This window comes from Sclerotinia sclerotiorum, genomic scaffold, assembly GCF_000146945.2.
Source record: "Sclerotinia sclerotiorum 1980 UF-70 scaffold_15 genomic scaffold, whole genome shotgun sequence".
In the NCBI taxonomy this organism is placed as follows: Eukaryota; Fungi; Ascomycota; class Leotiomycetes; order Helotiales; family Sclerotiniaceae; genus Sclerotinia; species Sclerotinia sclerotiorum.
This window is the reverse complement of record NW_001820821.1, coordinates 1,008,099-1,027,408: the sequence shown is the minus strand read 5'-3', so window position 1 is coordinate 1,027,408 and position 19,310 is coordinate 1,008,099. Positions and strand designations below refer to the sequence as shown.

The 19,310-nt window shown below is 40.5% G+C and overlaps 9 protein-coding genes across 9 annotated transcripts; 4 read left to right on the top strand and 5 right to left on the bottom strand.

The window, feature by feature from the left end:
* Positions 1-1,178: 1,178 nt before the first annotated feature.
* Positions 1,179-1,803, top strand: SS1G_10454 (predicted protein; the record flags this gene model as incomplete). The annotated part of the gene is made up of 2 exons (XM_001588856.1): positions 1,179-1,302; positions 1,445-1,803. 2 exons carry the CDS (start codon positions 1,179-1,181, stop codon positions 1,801-1,803), a joined length of 483 nt encoding a protein of 160 aa, XP_001588906.1.
* A 652-nt stretch (positions 1,804-2,455) lies between these two features.
* SS1G_10453 (predicted protein) lies at positions 2,456-2,710 on the bottom strand (the record flags this gene model as incomplete). The annotated part of the gene is made up of 3 exons (XM_001588855.1): positions 2,456-2,562; positions 2,600-2,627; positions 2,687-2,710. 3 exons carry the CDS (start codon positions 2,708-2,710, stop codon positions 2,456-2,458), a joined length of 159 nt encoding a protein of 52 aa, XP_001588905.1.
* A 1,292-nt stretch (positions 2,711-4,002) lies between these two features.
* SS1G_10452 (predicted protein) lies at positions 4,003-4,751 on the bottom strand (the record flags this gene model as incomplete). Its single annotated transcript, XM_001588854.1, has 3 exons — positions 4,003-4,271; positions 4,330-4,435; positions 4,539-4,751. 3 exons carry the CDS (start codon positions 4,749-4,751, stop codon positions 4,003-4,005), a joined length of 588 nt encoding a protein of 195 aa, XP_001588904.1.
* A 735-nt stretch (positions 4,752-5,486) lies between these two features.
* Positions 5,487-5,982, top strand: SS1G_10451 (predicted protein; the record flags this gene model as incomplete). Its single annotated transcript, XM_001588853.1, has 2 exons — positions 5,487-5,658; positions 5,789-5,982. 2 exons carry the CDS (start codon positions 5,487-5,489, stop codon positions 5,980-5,982), a joined length of 366 nt encoding a protein of 121 aa, XP_001588903.1.
* A 1,761-nt stretch (positions 5,983-7,743) lies between these two features.
* Positions 7,744-7,878, top strand: SS1G_10450 (predicted protein; the record flags this gene model as incomplete). The annotated part of the gene is made up of 1 exon (XM_001588852.1): positions 7,744-7,878. One exon carries the CDS (start codon positions 7,744-7,746, stop codon positions 7,876-7,878), a length of 135 nt encoding a protein of 44 aa, XP_001588902.1.
* Positions 7,879-8,181: 303 nt separating this feature from the next.
* Positions 8,182-8,564, top strand: SS1G_10449 (predicted protein; the record flags this gene model as incomplete). Its single annotated transcript, XM_001588851.1, has 3 exons — positions 8,182-8,186; positions 8,262-8,432; positions 8,492-8,564. The coding sequence occupies 3 exons, from the start codon at positions 8,182-8,184 to the stop codon at positions 8,562-8,564; spliced, it is 249 nt and encodes an 82-aa protein (XP_001588901.1).
* A 500-nt stretch (positions 8,565-9,064) lies between these two features.
* Positions 9,065-12,361, bottom strand: SS1G_10448 (predicted protein; the record flags this gene model as incomplete). The annotated part of the gene is made up of 10 exons (XM_001588850.1): positions 9,065-9,111; positions 9,249-9,278; positions 9,339-9,694; positions 10,026-10,336; positions 10,559-10,595; positions 11,082-11,166; positions 11,223-11,313; positions 11,435-11,593; positions 11,647-11,840; positions 12,229-12,361. The coding sequence occupies 10 exons, from the start codon at positions 12,359-12,361 to the stop codon at positions 9,065-9,067; spliced, it is 1,443 nt and encodes a 480-aa protein (XP_001588900.1).
* A 1,999-nt stretch (positions 12,362-14,360) lies between these two features.
* Positions 14,361-16,490, bottom strand: SS1G_10447 (hypothetical protein; the record flags this gene model as incomplete). Its single annotated transcript, XM_001588849.1, has 3 exons — positions 14,361-14,440; positions 14,554-15,869; positions 16,423-16,490. 3 exons carry the CDS (start codon positions 16,488-16,490, stop codon positions 14,361-14,363), a joined length of 1,464 nt encoding a protein of 487 aa, XP_001588899.1.
* A 1,750-nt stretch (positions 16,491-18,240) lies between these two features.
* SS1G_10446 (hypothetical protein) lies at positions 18,241-19,010 on the bottom strand (the record flags this gene model as incomplete). Its single annotated transcript, XM_001588848.1, has 2 exons — positions 18,241-18,797; positions 18,869-19,010. The coding sequence occupies 2 exons, from the start codon at positions 19,008-19,010 to the stop codon at positions 18,241-18,243; spliced, it is 699 nt and encodes a 232-aa protein (XP_001588898.1).
* Between the last annotated feature and the right edge of the window lie 300 nt (positions 19,011-19,310).

Sequence of the window (19,310 nt, the reverse complement as noted above, 5' to 3'; positions counted from 1 at the left end):
AAGGTAGCGTGATTAAGTCACGTTATGGACCGCTGCGCGGTCCTGACTAGCCATAGGCATGAAGGACTATATAATCAAGATGGATTTCCTTTGTATAGAGCTTCGTGCTCAAGATCAATCATTTAGTATACTCTACTATTAGTTACGAATTGCATATCATGTTACGAGGTTTGCCGTCTAGATCACGTGGAAGTTCTCTAGGCTCTCGAGGTGGTTTATAACTAGGCGTCAAGCAGGGACTTAAGTAATGACAATAATGATATGCAATTCGTAACTAATAGTAGGATATACTAAATGATTGATCTTGAGCACGAAGCTCTACAAATGAAAACCTATCCCTTTATATAGAACTTCATATTCTACTGTATTCTTTTGGATCCCTTGGATCTATTGGATCTAGAGTTTAATTATCTAGATTCTTCATGAATGACATTTTGCTTTTACCTAATGTTGCCACAAAAAGGTTTCTAAAAGGAAACATTTCACCAGTTAGAATGCGTACCAAATTGGCGGGTCGGGTACCTAGTGGAGATGTTTCGGGTGTTCGGCTGAAAATGGGGCAGTATTGACAACGGATGCACAATGGACGAAGTAAATCGCAACACCCTGGTCAGTACTTCGTACAATAGAGTCGAATCAAAAGCTAAGCCTCATAATATTCTGCAATATTCTACTTTAGAGTCAACAGTTAAATCTCATGTTTAGATTTTGAAAAATTTGTAAAAGAGTACTTCCTACCTCCTCTACATTGAGACACTTTGGTGCGAAATTACGCCGTCCGTTTTATGAGGCTGGTCCGCTAAGATTTTCCAAAATCATCGATTTCAAATTGTTGTAACTAGGTGCCTAACTCTCTATCTGACCTCATTCTTCATCATGAGGATATCTGCAAGGCTTGATGAAACTTTAATTGACGCTGCATGTTTAAATCCTAGCATCGACTCTCAACAAGCCAATGGGAATACCTCATGTACTAATAATCCAACCCGTTCTACCCGTGAAGAGGATCTTTACGCAAAATTACCGAGAAAAAGCCAGCAATACGGACTAGTTCCATATGCTGCTCGCTGAAAGCATAGCCTACTATCGTGTATAAAAGTCCGTACTTCCTTCGAAATGCTGGAGAGATTCTTATCAACAATACCTCTGGTGTTTTAACTTATTCTTCTCCTTCTACAATGGCTAAAATTAGTTTAATCTGGACACTCATTATCAGTGCCGTTCTTGTCTGCATCCAAATCTTGATGCAGTCGGTTGATACTATAGTAGCCAAACGTCGCTGTCGCAAGTCTTATGGCTCATGTAAGCTATTCTCTTCTATTAAACCCGTCGTTTCTTTCTCAGCAGGGCTCCGAAATTGACGCACAGAGTCCAAATCTCTAATCTTCGCCCTTCAGGAAGGAGTCAATATTAAAGGGTTTTTTTGCTGATATCAATAACTCAGTGGAAGATGTTTCCTGGATATACACTCCTGGAGCAGATTGTTACAACTGCGAAGCGAAAACTGTCCAAGCAGCCATCCAACATCACTTAAGTACCCAAAACACGGCGAACAAGATCTCCTGCACCCAGTGTCTCGACCTTAGTTACTCGGTTTCTTGGACTGGTCATCTTCTCATTGGCCCAACGGACGGTTTTAACAGTACGATGTATTGTGGTTCAGAGCTCTCTTCCTTCCAAGAAGGTGGTTCGAAATTCCACTCCCCTCCAGCAAATGGTCGAAAACTTGGTCCGAATTTCTCTTCCATTCCAGCAAGTGGTCCAAAACCAACTACCATGTCGATTAATCGTGTTGAACTTTGAATGTCTGCTAAGCGTGTACCATGGGACTCGAAGGAATTGTAGTTGGTGGGCTCGGAATAGTAGATTCTAGTATGTTAGGTGAGGGTGCGTGTCTAAATGATCCTAGCTCTGATAAGCTTCTTCGATGATTTGCACGAAAGCTTAACTTGTTAGGTCACTTGGTGAGACGAGGACTCCGTTGTGGGTCAGGACTGATGTTTTCTTTTGGGGATTAGATAGATTTACTCGGTCGCTTAGAGTGCGATAGACTTATGAGCACCTCAAAAATCTAATTGGCTGATCATCTGGAAGTAACATTTCCACGAGTATGATTCGTGAATAGTCTCTGTAAATGTAAAAGCTGAAAATTGCTCATTCAAACATGCATTCCACTGTAAACTCCACTATAAACTCCACTCTATACGGAAAGGGCAGAAGTCTGAAATTTAGCAAATGAACCACGTCGACTACAAATCCCGCTTTTTGAACAAACAGTTGGTTATATTGTGTAGCATGATTGCGCGCATTTGTCTTACAGATCGACCTGCTACTGGATGAATATGTCAAGCACATGACCCAGAACGAAACAGTAATATGTATTATGTCACTGCTTTAGGAAGTTGAATATTGGAGACGCAATTTGATTTGAGAGATGAATGGAAATGGGAGCAGTTTATCTAAAGCTACTCTGACTGTTGGTACGAGAAGGATACGGAAGACGTAGCACCCACGGATTACGTAGGTCCTGTATGTCTAATTGTATTCTGTCTATAGAGCTAGCTACATATTGAAAGTAGTAAGTCTTATATAGACTTACTAAAAGAGCTAGTCTCTTTCGCGTTCGCCTAGTTCTTTATTACAGTAGTAATTGAATTGAAGTCATTCACTTCGTTCACACACTGACCTTCCCCGCTTGGCTTAGTGCCATGTCATATGACTAGACTTTGCTCGACATTTCATTCTGATATGACACGCGGGTATCGTCTCGAAGGGAATGAGAGATCAAGGACTTGTCACAAATCAATATTATAATTGATTCGAATTGTGTGATAATCAATTGGGATATTTAATTCCAACTAATGAAAATAAAGTTACTTTGAAGATTTAAAGATCTAGTTAAAAATCATATAAAATATATAAAAAGGTTCAAAAAATAAATATATAGATATGTTACGAGGTTTGCCGTCTGGATCACGTGGAAGTGCTCTAGGCTCTCGAGGTGGTTTATAACTAGGCGTCAAGCAGGGACTTAAAGTAATGACAATGATGATATGCAATTCGTAACTAACAGTAGAGTATACTAAATGATTGATCTTGATCTTGAGCACGAAGCTCTATACAAAGGAAATCCATCTTGATTATATAGTCCTTCATGCTTGTATGATCATTGGTGATCCTTCATGATCACCAGTGATCACCTATACTGTGATCCTTAGTGATCCTTAATGATCACTACTGATCACTTGTGATCACGTGCCTTGGTAGTTGTGTAGCCCGTCGTAACACAAAATTTTAACTTTCAAGATCTCAATCAATAAAATCACAAAAAATCTGAAATTTCAGGATTTTTTATTATAAAATAACAAATCTATATTGAAAATTTCAAGAAGTTAAATTTATAAATAAGAAAGTTAAAAAGGTCGATTTTTATCAGTTTTAGTGGAGAAAAGTGGCACATATTAGGGGTGGCCCAAAAGTAGGGTACTAGACTTAGAAATTAATAGATTTCGGCTGAAGATATAGTTTCGCATATCTGCCCATGTAAGCCTTAAATGATGACTGAGTGCTAAGCAAGCACTAAGCCGTTTTTTTTCGAGCCTTTTTTTAAAATTAGTTTATATGAACAATCCTTAAAATCAAATTTTGTTGTCAACATCTCTTGGGAGTTGAGTTCAAATAGCATCACGATGTTGAATTGCTGCTACTTGCTATCTACCCGTATTTACTCAAAGTGTTGCTTTAAACAGCACCTTCTGACAACAAGCCCCCTTTTCAAAAGATCATCCTCTCAGACTAAAACAGAACTAAACTTGCGCAGCTTTAACTTCCCAATCACAAAAGCTCTGGAAACACTCCATTTTCATCACCACCCAAATACATCCGCCCACTGTTGTTTGTGACATTACCTCAATAGAAAAAGAATAGCACCGCAAACGCTGGTTAGAGCCAACACAATTCCATCAAATTCCACTAAATGCGTGACTAAGCGCAGGTATATCCTCATAGGTTATTTTTGCCTCCGGACGTGCACTGTGACCAAGCGAGTGACGACCCGCAGTATGCGCCACTGTTGAAGCTGTCTGCTGGTCCAATAAGGAGATAGCCCTCCCAGGTGCCACCGTGGCTAAGGTTGAGACATTGAGTTCCGCACAGGGAGCCTTGATCGACGTTCTCCAAATGCTGCTTTATAGCTCCCTGGATAGTGTCCTCTTGGGCAGTTGTGTCGCAGTTTCTTCCACTTGTGTAATACACAAATGAAATACCATTCACTGAGTTTATGTTAGCGTAGAGCTTCGAAAATCACTTTTTAATCAAGAGATAACTTACACGATCCAGAAGATGTGGCGCAGCTGCCTGAGTCTGATAAAGACTTAATAAGAGCCCCTGTGGACTTGGCCCAAGAAATGAGTATATTGGCTATGTTCAAGCAAGCCTTTGATAAAGTCAGCCTCATTTTGATCAGAGAAAGTAGGAATCCTTAATGCCTGGGAGAATATCCTAACAATAGAGAAAGGGAAAGGAATTATGGTACGTACTGAAACAGTTTGGATTGCTTGACAGACGGTGACGTCTGTGCGAGGGGCGAGAGAAACGTCAGTAACTGCCGTGTTGAAGGGCACCTCCAAATCATATTTGATCCATTTGTCGGGCATTGGCTTCCCCTCGATGGTTGAAGTGGTGTCAACTGCAAGCGACAGGCCTGATGTGACGCAGTGCATCATGAGAATTGTTGTGACTGCGAAGCGCATGCTGGGCTAAAGATAAAGAAGGTGTATGTGATTTGCTGCGAGAATGCAAGATGGTGAAAGTGTGGTGAGGGAGCTGGTGAAAGTGTGATGAGGGAGATGTGGTGAATTTAAAAACCCATCGGCAAAGGACAAGTATTTATACCAAATGACAGTCATGGTTTCAGTGAGTAGCTAAGCACCTGTAACTAGTCACTATGTTGGCTTTTCTTCGGCCATCTGAATTCGGAAGTTCTGGCAAAATTTGCTCTCCCAGATCCGCTAGACTCATTCATGGATCTGACCAACATCCATACTTCATATCTCGTCTCTCCAGATTAGGCATCAGTACCGAGATTAGGGAATCAATCCCAATCGACGCTGACACGGCAAGGAACTTCACAGGATACTTTTAATACAGCTTTCTTCGCCTAACAGTATTATTTTGAGGCCCTTTACGTGTGGAGTGCTGAGAACTAATTCGATCTCTTCACATAATTTCCAATATCCATAGTTAGAGAATGTAGCCCATGGCTCAGTGAAATAAAGTCTTCGATGCTAGTTTTCTACATTCACTATCTGATCAAGATCTCGTTTATTATTGAAAGGTTTTTTCGTCCCTAAGGAATCAGGCAAAGCAGATTGATTGGTTGAAACGCAGGCTTAGCTGCTCCTCACTTGCCAAAATCCAACTTTTACTTTACTTATCATCTTCCTAACCCCTCAAAAAACAGTAGATTCTTGCAAAGCCTTTTTAACATGTTTGCCTCCATTATTGAAGTCCCTCCTATGATTCACTGCCTCGCATTGCTGTTGACAGTAGCTCCGGCTGGCAATAGCTGCCTACCTGGCCCACGGGTTTTCCTGAAATGGCTATCCATTGATCGGATATCCATTAAAGGTTCCGCGGTTGGAGTGGCAAGAAAGAGTGGTGGATGGGAACAGCTTCAATCTTCGCACCTTACAGGCCATTATGGTTGACTTATGGATTTAGATGCGGAGTTTTGGAATAGTTCCAATGGTTTGGAGATGAAACAAACATTTGAAAAACATATCTCTAGCCTCCAAGCTTCCCATGCTAATATCCGTTGTCCCTCCACTTGGTGAAGCCGGGCCCGAGAGAATGGTATCGTCTGTACTACCAAATTTGAGACATACTGAGACTATTTCCACCGCTACTTCTGCGGTCAAAAAGCATTTTAAACTCCACTTCAATTATACCGTAGGATGGCTGTCTCCAAAGAATACTGGATGAAGTGTCATATACTGTTTGGCATGCACGAACACTTGTGTGACCAAAAAGTATGCAATTACAAAAGTCTATACATATGCACCACAAGATATAGTAGAGTGCAAAAGGAATAACATGTTTTCTTCATTAGATATATTGGACTTAAGGATCATAGTCATAATCATTGAGCTGTGAATTTCTTATTTAAGCAGATATAATACCTCTGACATAATTACTCTCACATAAGTTGAGTCAGTCTATTAAAGTTGCAATTTGTTTTTTATTACGGGTTTTATCAGGCAGTTACTAGCTACTTTGTTACTCGTCCGCACAATCTTCATTTTTTTTCTGGCGCCATAAGCGCGATTTCGACTCTCTACATAAGTGAACGCAGGTTCCATCAACTCATTACAGGGAGGGACTCTTGTGGCAAAAAGTATGGAACATATCCCTTTACAGGCTTTGAATTTTTTGGTAGGGCTACTTGAGATATCTAAAGATCCACTAGGTCTGGGCTAGATATAGTAAAGCTTTTGAAGTAGATTGCATACAAGCGGATAGTTTCCTTGTTTTTCTGTGCAAATCCTCAATTAATAAAGCGGAATCATAGGGAATAAGCGATTCCATTGATCCTATGTTGGCTTTCCCCTCGCCAAATTAACGCCTTTATAGGAAGGTGCTACCCTTTTCCTGGCCGTCAGCGTGTAGTTTTGGTATGTTTCACCATTTCAATTTTCCTTCTATACCTTACCTTTTTTTTTAGTAGATACTTACTTAACAATGGAGTATGATATAATTTGTGGCTATATAAGTAAAAAGAGAATGTGAGCCATAATTGAGTGGATTTCCTTATACTTTCTGGCAGTGCGGATATAAGAGAATATTTGGTAGAGCGCTATCCCCTATCATTGGTGATATTATACGAGCATCCTCCACCCCATACTCCAGTATAAGCTCCACTTATTTTGGGATGGGCCGAAAATTATGGAAACGGGAGACTCCACATCTCATCTATTGGGTTGAGTTTCTATTGGTTACCGACTCGTCGGTACTCGTATAACCAGAAAGTACAAAACTCCTTCCTAAGCTAGGATAATTTGCGCTAATTTGACAAATAAAATCCACTCAACTTGTACAAGCTTGATAAACGATATCTGAGTCTAGCCTTATTTACTTCTAGCTTGCCTGACTTGTGGTCGGATTTCTGAAAAGTTGACGGATATTCAGCAAAAGTGGACGAGAAAACTCTTCAACATTATCTACTTTCTTGATTGTATTATTCAGCATCCCCAGCTTGATATCAACGGATGAGGCCTAAACAAAAATCACCAAGTTCATACGGTATGACATCCTATTGTGGCACTTTATTTCCGGGCAATTTCAGTATGATATCAACGAAATGCTCACCTATACTCAACTTAATGTAATCTACTCTATAATCTTGTCGTACTGAGTATAGATAAATAGGATCTATTCCCCTTTTCATACAAAAAAGTATCCTGTTAGAAAGGGGATCTGTACTTTCGGGCTACACAGGGTACCACGCTCGACTTGAAAGCACATACCTCAAGAAGGGATTTGATAGGGCTATTAGAGGCCCGTACATTAGTGGAATGCAGTATGCTTCTGGTTCAAATTGTGCGCTTTGCAGGTATGCAAGCACATTTTAATGGAAAGTATAGCACATTCTACTTAAGTGTGTAACACAAGACGGTAAGCTATTACAAAGGGATTTAGCATCCCACTAAGTGGAGTGTTATATTTCTTGCCGAACGGGTACACAAAATGACGATGAGAGGATTAACTTTATTTTTACCTCCAGGGTTCCATACTGTAAGACAGGAGAAGTACAAGGAAATGGAACTACGGCAACTAAAACCGGCAATCATCCGATATGGTGGAGAATTGTGGCTCCGGTAGATCCATTCTAAATTTCTAATGCTGTAGTTGTAAGCGCAGGCTAATCAGTGAAAGTGTTTGTTGATCTCTGCTCGCAAACTGGCAAATTATGAGAAACACAAGCAAGGTTCCTTACATTAGCTTTGTACACTAAATCAATTGGGGCTTCTAACCCCATCTCAGGTGATTGATTAGCCCAACCCGAATAAAGCCCAGCTGCTCAGCGTATCGACGCGGTATGGCTGCCATGTATATATAATCCTTACTTTGCACGTTTCTACTGCCATTTTCTCAGTAGACCAGTCTCAGCCACACAGTAACATTATGTCGTGAGTTTTTATCTTCAGGCAATCTTCTCTATATCCCCGCTAGGCAAAGATCTACGTGAACTAATATCATAACAGAGAATCCATCTTTCGCAAGATGGAGCGACCTCCACTGTACCTTATCGCAGTCTCTCACCTTATCTTACTCTTGATACATAAATGGACGGATCCTGACGAAGAAAGTGCAAAGTCACTGCTCGATTGTCATATATGGAGCAGCATAATGCTGTGCTATTATATTTTTCGACGGTAAGTTGTTTGCTTGCTCTTGATGTAGAATGAATAAGTATTAAGGCTCGAATCTTTAGATTAGAATGGCCAGCAGAACCGTCATCAGTAGGACCTTTACCACAAGCGCCAGTGGAGAAAGCAAATGGATGATATATGAAGAAGTAGCGTCCAAGACCAATTGAGGAAGATTGATGTGAAGAGGCTTTGAGGCGGAATCTCAAGTATAGTTTAGAAATAGCTAATAGTCATGTGTGATGTGTCCGTGTTCGACTAGTGCAACTTCAATTATTTCTGGCAATGCATGTTGGACTATGGTCTTCTTGCGAAGTAAGCACATTTTGGACCCGTTTAACAAATCTTAGTGAATTTTGCAGTAAATAACAAGCAGAGACAAAATTTCATAGTTAAAGTGCGAAAATGAGACTCCTTGCATGTTTGAACCTTCAACACACAGTACTATTATTGATCCTTATCGTTCCCAATTTTACACATCTCACAAGAGGGAATCATAATATTGCACTAATATCCACTGACCAAAAGGTCAGTGTAGCCATGTCATTTATACATACTCCAGATTACATCGTGCCAAACTTGTTACTTCGTATATTTAGAGCTCAATGATAGAAATGAAATCTATGTAGCTTGATAAATTAACCACGACCGCAGTATATTTCTGCTGGTATAATTTTTCCTGGTTCTATTTTTAGGCTCATGGTGATTAGTTATGTGTGAACTGATAGGAGCGAAAGAAAAAGCATAGACAAGCGGAGAATTAGGGGGAGAAAGGAAAGAGTGTAATAGAAAATGGAGAATACTTGCCAGCATTCGAAAAACCTGCATGTCTAAAACTCTCACCCATACCCACTACAGTACCAGAAATATTAGCCAACGATCACAAATAAACTAAGAGAGAAGTAAACTCACAATCACCCCACTGGATTCCTCCATCCCTAAAATCCTCAAGTTCGCTCGTACTAGCACAGCAAGTCCTAATACTGCCATACATTTGGGGAATAAAGCCCTCTCTCCTGTACGTAAAAGCCCACCAACAAACAGCCGTCTGTCCTACCATCAATAACGAACTCAAGAAAATCGGATATGCCGCATATGTGACATGATATATCGAGTGCTCTACTCCGTGCAATGGATCCGTGTAGATGGATTCGACGGTTGAGATTGATTGGCCAAGGAGCCAATGCATGGCTGCTGCAAAGGTCATGAGAGGAAGGAGAATCTTGGGAGGTAGTTGGAGAAAATAAGATTGTTCAAACGTGGTCCCGCTGCAAGATCGTGGTGTCAGTAATGCGTATCAAGGAAAGATTTTGGTGGAGATTAAGGAAAATAAGGAATTGAAGGCTGTGTTGAGATAGGGTTGCCATGAATGTAATCCCAAAATTGCAGATTTCAATAACCGACTTCAATTCATGTTAAAATTTGTGAAGTATTGAATTTCATTTCGACTATTGAATAATTTCCAGACATTGAAAGCTTACATCTCGTATGCTAGACCGGACAACTTGATACTCTAGTTGGGGAATGAAAGTAGAAGATGCAGACAGAGTGAAGAGAACAAACTGAGTGAGTGAAACAGAAAACTTGAAGAGAACTTACGATACGATCGTTGCCCTAGGCTTTTTGCGCTGGAGCTCGAAGGTACCCCATTCTCGTTCCATATATATGAGGGTTACATTATAAATGAGCAGCAAATAAAGTAAACTAAATAGGAACTGCGCGCCGTTGGAGATAGCGAAAGCGAGTAATTCACTACTAACTTTATCAGGTGGGAGTGATGTTAAAGTAGCACTAGAAGAGGAACCTCCCCAGGTACCGTAGTTTTCTTTGAGAACTTGCGAGAGAGATGTGCCGCAAATCTGAAAGTACCCGCGATCATCTTCATTTTCATACCTGCAGTATTCGTGGTACTGTGATGCCCGCTTAGCAAATAGGGTAGCGAGCCTTATGGAGACGCCAACCATAGCGAAGGAACAGAACATTAGGATCAACATTTGAGTTATGGCGGTAGAACCGAGACTTGAGAGGAGTGAGCGTTTATATTTTATTGCCATGGTTGGATGTGGCAGATCTAGAGGCAGCGGGCACATGAGACTTAAAGTTTAGGAAAGGTAGAAGTTGGAAAAACTCACCGGCGGCTTTGTCAAATTCGTTAAATTTCTTGCATTTCTAGGCAAAGATGAGGTTAGTTGAGTACAAAAGACGTCGATAATATCACCTTACCTGACAATGACCTATATCGTCACCACTAGACGAAGAAACTGGATCTTTGCAATGTTTATGGCAGCGATGTGTCACCTTGTGTCGATAGCCATCTCCGGAATTGAGTAAACATTCATTATGAATCTTCATATTGGAGTTTATGACAGAAGCAACTATAACGTCACCGTATGTCAAACAATTATTTTTGACTCTGTGCCTTGCTCGATAGTTTATGCCAATCATGTAGATCGCCTTGATCAGGAGGCATCCGAAGAGCGCTAGTAATTGTGAGTGTCTAGCTTCATAGATTTTTGATGATAGCACATACTAAAACAAGACTGCATTCGAACATTCAATCGACATTTCTTTGTCCCTGGCTCCTCCAATTTGCAATAAGCACCATATATTAGGTCACAATTTCCTATTCTATATTCGCCAGTGCCTGTATCGAACTCTTTCAAAGCTTCATAGACAGATGCTGTCCCTTTATATGCTGTACAATTTTGATTGTAGTTAACAGAAACGGTTTTGAAGGATGCTATTTAAGTCAGCTATATGTATTAAATATGAGTTGTAGATGTCGAGGATACTTACGAGATTTCCCGGGCATTTCAACTTCGTATTGACCACTTAAATCAGACATCATGTTAGGCAAAACGTAGATCCCGGCTCTAAAAGAAGTCCACTATTATATTTATATCAGTTCCGTTAGTTTTATCCTTCGCACTTGAAAATCTGGGGAATCTTGGCTGTGGATATAAATCATTGCAAAACTTCTAACGAGCTTCAAAAGTCATGTAACTTACACATGCAGAATCGTGGCATGTCACGAAGATAACTGGTTCGTGCTCATAGATAATCTGAGTGGAGGTGAGATTGAAGTCGTGATAATTATAAGTTACATTCGTTGGCATCTCGATATAGAACGAGGAACCAATGACCGAGTTTGCGAGGAAATGGACTGGCTGCGAAATTATCAATGAAATTATTCCTTCATCTGAGATCCAGCGAAGCATACAATTGAAGTGCTTATAAGCAATAACCATGATCCCCAAGCTTTTACCTTTCCCGACTTTTTAACATTGATATTCAACGGTGAATTGAGACCGATCTTCGCGTCACCGTACTGAGCCAGAATCCATGGAATTTCCTCAACTAACGGAGCGGTTATCAATTGTTGATAAGTGTTTGAACAACCCAAGATCATCGTTGCTGCAATATTAATGAAAATATGAATAGCCTTTAAATGCATACCATCAGCAAATTCCCCAGGAACATTTGCACAAAAATCCACTCACAGTATTCTTGCTCTCGATATGCTCACAACTTTCTCCATCCTTTCCACCAACACTAGTACTATGTTTATTCAACCGCCTATAAAAAGCTGGTAAATATACAATCATAATGATGAAAATTATAATCGCACAAAGAAACGTGAACCCCGCCATTGATCGCAAAGTACGATCCACCAGCATTTGTTTCTTCCACCACCCACCTTCTCCCTGTGCAAAACGCCCATCAAACTTAGGCGAAGGGCGAGGTTTTGTAAATGCTGTCGACCTCATCCATATCATTTTCATGTTTGAGGTCGCAGCTTTACCATTCCGTAGACGTGGTTCACTGGGTGAATCATCTGCGAGAATATGCCGGCTAACATCTCTCAGAGCTTGAAAATTGTGGGCAGAGGAAAGCAGTGGGTTCAAACCAGCGGCATAACTACCTCCATCTTCCATTAAGTATCGGGATGATATGCCATTATCACAAGACGTAAAATCAATCGTTGCTTCCGATCGATCGAGGATAGACTCTGGTCTTTCGGAAAGATCTGCTGTGGAGGATGTATATTCTGTCCCAATATGCGAAGAATGATATTCACGCGGTGAATCGTTAGTATTAGAGCTGTGAATATGGCAATCAAGTATTAGTAAACAAGCTTTCAAAAACTTTCATCGGATAAGAATCCATTCCCCTCAGTGAATGCGCCGGAAGCAGGGTTCACAATAGTCCAAACTAGACTAAACGTAAGCTTTAAATGTTTGAAAAAGCCCAGTATTCAAAATGGATTTAGTCCCTCAGTCGTTCTAAATACTCCAACCGAATCCACGACCGAAGCTAGCGAAAGCAAACATCAGATAGATTTTAAGCGTCTCTTACCCAAACTCTAACATACTAATATCCCCATAATCCTGATCCCAATCATCAAATAACCTCGAAAACCTGGCTGCCATCTCGACATGCGCGTGGTTCTATAGCTTCAACTTTGAGTCTGGATTTGAATCGCACTTCTAGATCTTTAAAAACATAGGCCATACTGTACTTGTTCAAGTAAAATAGGGCTGAGGATAAATAAACACTATGATGAAATAGACTTGGCAATTCTCAGACAAAAAGAAATCTCGGCGGTCAGCATGCATGATAACAGAACAAGAAATCATCGAATCCTCCCACCTCTCTCTCCATTTTTGCGCACACAACTTCAATTCTGCGCGTGAGAAATTCTGCGCATCGAACCCAACTTCGCATTTCGCTATTGTTGGAACTTCCCATCTGCAACTTATCAAGCCAAGACACGTTATAAAAGGATGCTGTGAAGTGTAGTTCCACGAAACTGCCCTTAAGACCAACTGGTTCAATCGAAAGAATTTGATAGATGCGGGACAGCCAGGATATCGTTAAAAAAAATGATAGCTTTTTGATCTTACAAAATGCAAGTATCCATGTTACATTACTATTACTCTAACGGCTGTCATCAAACAACTCGCAAACCAAATGACGTAGTGTACACTTACAATTGATAATTGGATACTAATCCAATAAGCTTGCAAGCGCAAGCCCGCGAAAGACGGTAGATCAGGATTCCCAGATGTCATCATGTAGTACCGACCTACATTCTCGCTAGAGACACGGTGAAAATCCTCGCTACTCTATGCAAAACTACATTTGATGTTTTGATAAATCCAAGTATTCTTACGATTGTGGAAAGTTTTCCGAAACACTTCCCCAAAAGCCCTCTCCTTTGTGTCCGTTATCTAATTCAGCCCAAGAGATCATTTCACTGCTAAATCTATGTTGGAACATCCAAGGTTATTGTGTAGTGTCTAAATTTATACAAATATTTTCATTCACTTTTTTGTTTACCCCGGTGTATCCAATAATTCAGCTAATCTAAGGTTTTTAAAGATTTAGTCTGGACTGAATAAATATCCAGATTGATTATGCTATATATATCACTATAATTATATTATCCAAAAATTGATTTTTCAAAACCAAAATTAGTATTTTTTTTTCAGAAAATATAATACATTGAACATATCTAATCCGAAATGGACGGATTAGATAATTTCATTTTCTTTTTGGGCAAAATACTTGAAGTTTCTTCGGACTACTGGACACACTGGTTTACCCCTTGAATCTTTAACACGATTTGGGGAAGATTTGATGTTGGGGGCCATGGGGCTGTTGCGGCGTATTGCTTGGCTGAAATTTTGGGATACGAGGGCTTGGCGTGATAGTTAAGAATTGAACCGCATGTGTGATGTTTAGAAGTATCGTAATATGTGAGGAAGTCTCCTCAAGAGACATGAAAAAAAAAGGTTGGCATTTGAGTTTCAGGTCAAATTCAAAATGTGTTAATGTTGTTCTCTTACAGCGCTGAAGAAGAACTATTAAAAAGCTCAGAAATACAATATCGGATCCTTTCATTTATTTTTACATCAACATAAATACATGCATCTAAGATGAGATGATCACGAGGATCGCCATGAAGATGAAAGTGATAGAGGGGCACCATTTGTCGGGCGATCCACCCACCCCTATCATATGAGAAACAGTGACCTACTTTATGACGTACACAAAATACACAGCCCGTGCTCACCTTCCTCGCCTCAATCATGAAAATAAGGAATCTTCAGCCTCGGAATCTTACCCGCAAACTCCCCCTCTATAATATCAATCGCACACTGCGTATCCCACAATCCCTCTCTGCCTGGTACCTGCGCCAAAATCTCAATCGCTCTCTTTTTGTGTTCAATATCTTTACTGCGGACAGCTGTATACACTAGTGGAACAATAAGTCCAGTATCGGCCATAAATCTTGGCATAGATCGGTAGTTCCAATACGCTTTATCTTCACTAATTATCTCCTCGGATAAATCGAGCATTTCCTTGAATTTGGACGCTGGTGTGTGCGATTCGGCAGCGTTCATAGAGAAGAGAAGATGGTGGGCTTTGAGGATTGACACGCCACGGATGCGTATTGGTCTTTTAGCGAAGGGGCTTGTGATTTTTGGAATTTCTGAAGTTTTTTCAATAAATGCGTTGAGTCGATTGGACCAATTTTCTAAGGCTTCGTAATGGCTTTGTGCCATGGGACCGAATCCGCTAATGACCATCTCTTCGGTAACGTACTTCCAGTTTGTATGGCGCGCGTACAGTATATCTGCACCAAGAGTCCGTAATGAATAGCGAGCTTCTTCGAGAGATTGAAAAGGATTAAATGATGAAGTTGAGCAACCGGCTCGTTTCATCGCTGCCCAGAAGGCTCCTCGGTCGACTCCAGCTTTGGGGTTGATAAATGCGGCGATTTGTCCTCCCAATACTAATAGCAGTGGGGAATAATCCCGTGCGCACTGTGCGGCGATTGATGAGGGAGCGTTGATGGCGTTTATGTCGTCGAGGATCTTGAGCCCGGATTTGAGATGGACTAGTCCTGCCGCTTGGTCGCCTATGAGGCAATCGAAACATATGAATAGGATGCAGGAAATCAATGTCACTTCTAATAAGTGGGGCTTGCGGACAATGGATTCACGCAATATACGAATTGCTTTGGTGTACTGGCGGAAGGCGAAAGCTTGAGTTGGTGTTGGGGTTTCGGCCGGTTGAGCTTGCTGGTAGGTTTCGATGTAGTTTTTGTGAATTGCGCCTAACGCGAGAATACAATGACGGATTGATGGTTCGACTGTAGCAGCTTGAAATATCCTTCTCTCCCAGAACTCAGTGGAAAAGTCTCCGGCGAACTCAGCCACGGTATAGGCACGAAAAAAGTCCAGAATAATTGGCTCTAGTGAATCCTGGAGAGCATTAGACTGCACAACCGTTGATAATTCTATAATAGAGTTTTGCTTCTTTGTGCTGTTTCGTTTTTTCGGGTCTGTAATTATTTCATACCCATCACAGCGTCGTCCGGTAGAAGTGCATCGCTTACAAAAGGGCTTCTCCTCTCCACATTTGACTCGACGAATCCTATAATCAGACTGAGTAAAATATCCAGAATGACTTCAAGAAATTCACTTACTTGCAAGTTCGGCAACCTGTTCGAACAGGAGTCCCACATATTCTATATCGATGTGGTGATTTTAATTTAGCTCCCTTCGATGACTTTGCAGTCCCCGGACCTGATGATGAGGAGTAGTTGGACATGGAAACTTGGTCAACGAGATTTGTCGAAGAAGTTGACTTGGTTTGTGTGTGGTCGCCGATAGAATCCGCCTGATTTTAGTAATAATGTCTGAAACCCAGCATAAAAGCTTGTAGTGGTCAAGATTGAAGTAAGTATGGTGTCCGATAAGATCAATTATAGCGCAAAAAACGGCGTGGTAACATTATTGCATACTTGTTTTCGTCTCTTTAATTCGTCACTTTGCGAAGCTTCCATGGATATGTAGGTAATGCTGACCACTATATCTTCTTAAGGCTTCCAGGCCCCAATCCATGTGCCATCAAGAAGCGTTAGAACTGTCATCAGAATGTCAGAATAAAAGCGATGCAGACTGTCTAGGCACAACGTAGTACTAACTTGGTCATGATGCCTGGTACCCGCGCTTCGAATCGACTCACCCGAATGGAAAGCTTGAATTCGGCCATGGCTTACAAAATTTTAGTCATATAAGACGGCCCAATTATTTAGCCTTCTTAATTTTTTATCCGTTCTTCAGAAATTATAAGTTTGGATGTCGGTCCCTGCAGGATACTACCCCTCATTGACCAAATGGCCCAATCGCAAGAGAATAACTATTGCTAGCGACCACAATCTCTATGATCCCTAGCTGACAGCCCTATGAGGAGTGCGGAAGGTTCGGCCGGTAGTCTTATCCTTTTATTGCCAAAGTTTTCCCGCCCAATGTGACCTGCCTCATGGTTTTGAGCCGTATATTGGTATGATGGCTGCCTCCATAACATCGCGTTGCAGATCGGGTAATAATCTCACCAATGTATCTTTCCAATGTATGGATCTCGTTTGCAGAATGCAGATTCCAGTCAATTGTCCACATTTGTTGGTCTCATGTTGATTAATCGTAGATCTTGAAGAGCGAAATCTAGCGCCGTTAGCGTACCGGTTCCTCCTACTGCTCGTCCGTGAAATCAGTAAAAAATATTGACGTTTTCTCACAAAACAAGCTTTGTATCAATGAATATTTGATGATGCTTGGGTGATCTCAAAATCCTGTGCCTGTCCGGTAATATCTCGGCGTTCGTAATTCGGGACCGTTTCGGCAATCATAACCTATAAATAATCCTTTATTTCTTTAAAACAAATATAAGAATTGAAAAACAGAATCTATTAAATAATCTATATTTTATAAATCTAAATGAAAAAAAAATTCAATCAAAAATAGATTTAAAACAACTATCAAAAAAAGATTTATATAAAACAATAAAAAAATCAATATTAAAAAAATCTTTAATCTAATGTTATATTTACTTTTATATGATTGATTATTTAAATATTAACTATAATAAAAATCTTTATTATTTATTGTATTTTTAATGTAAATTATATACAATATTCTAATATCTTTTGAAAATTTAAATTTTTAATAAATTTTAAAAAAGATTATATTATAAAAAGCTATGTAGAATATAATAAAAACAGTTAAAATATAGTTGGGCTCTTAAAATAACAGTTTATTTTATTGAAAAGAGTAGAATGTTCAATGAAAAATAATAAATTGTAATTGTTAAAACAACCCTCATTTGCGATGCTCTATTTAGGATGTCTGAATCGTCATAACACGGTATCTTCAGTAGGTAGGTATATGGACTCATAGCACAACATTAAAATCGAATAGATTGATATTCTCGTAATACCTATCTGTTCTCTTCAAAGTTCAATTGGATTACTTACATATGTTAGGCAATCAAACGTTACATTTCGAAAAATGCAAGCTTTCCGGAGCGACTAGGGTTCTAGCCCGTGTGAGTGAAATTCATTGGCCGACGTTCTACCAGTAAGCATCATTATCACCCTTGGGGAAGTCATTTCATGAGTCAGGCGGTTCGACATAAGACCTTCATGCTCCCTTTGGAAGTGTGATGCGTGGATGGTCTTGGATGTGCCCCAGGTGCTAAGATTGTTCTGAGAGAGTTAGAAGGAGGCAACCGGCTGTATCGCCATGAAATTTAATTGTTCCCCATGTTCCTGAGAGCCGCACTACTCGACAACAAACTATTCAACCCGATTTTACGAGGAACCCCATCCAATAGGTCACGCAATCTCACCAACATGAAAGTATTTCTGGGGTATGTGATTTAATATTCATGAAGCAATCTGTATTAGGTTCACCCTCTTTCCTAACTTGGCCATCCCCGTTACAGCCTAATCTCACCTCCACAGCTATTTGTCAAGTACTCTGTCATGATAGCCCACGCTTTCCAACGCATCATCGCCATAACGATTATGGTAAGCAATATCGAGTTCCTCCTCGAAAGCTCCTCCGCGACTGGGTTCATATCCTTTAGCCTTACTGTTTCCACCATTCATCTCCTTCAATATCGCCGCATTCTTATCATCCTCAGGCATGACATAGATCCCTCTTTCTATAGTCTTCACATGTGTCCAAATATCCAAACCCAGCGCGGCCAACGTAGATAACATACCAATCAACGTAAATGTCCATAGACTCTTATATTCCCTACAGACACCGACTGCTGTGCTGCTTCTCCAAGTCTGCACATCACAACTCTTCCGCAATGTATTACTGAGACTCCAACTCAACAATGCAAAACCCAACATCCAAAAAATCGACGCCGTACCATTAAGCAAACAATTGAATTTGGGCGACAAATATGTGAAATTGTAGAGAATGATCGTAAGCGTCAGGACTGCGACCGTTGCGAGCGATATCGAAAGTAGCACAATGAAAGTCCATGGGATGGGGAATCGCTCAGCACCTAAACGCTTGTCAGCATGCATTTATCTAACGTCTCTCCATCTCGATCTGAAAATTGATGCATATACATACGCAGGTAATACATAAAATATGCCATAATTCCTCCCACAATCGCGGCTGAAATTAATTGTGCAAAACGTAACCCATGGAATGCTACGCGTGGATAGTGGGATGGAGCGACCTTTGCACCTCGTCGACGAGCGTTGGTATTCATGCTGAACGGTGATTTTTCAAAACCTCGAATAAACTTACGAAAATGCAATAGAACTAGAAGTCAAAGGAAAGTTCAGGAAGAAAAAGAGAAGAGAGAAATTGTTCTGATTTCAAAAGACAGCAAATATACTAACAAATCTCACCCATACGAAACTCTACGTATAGCCGCTCCCACGAAATAGTGCTTACATTCACTCATTAGGAAATTACACAGGCTCGAATCAGCCCCCAAGAAATCCTAAAGTATCAAACACAGCCCCCAAAGCACTTTCGTGGCATAAGATCCCAATCCTACGCTTTT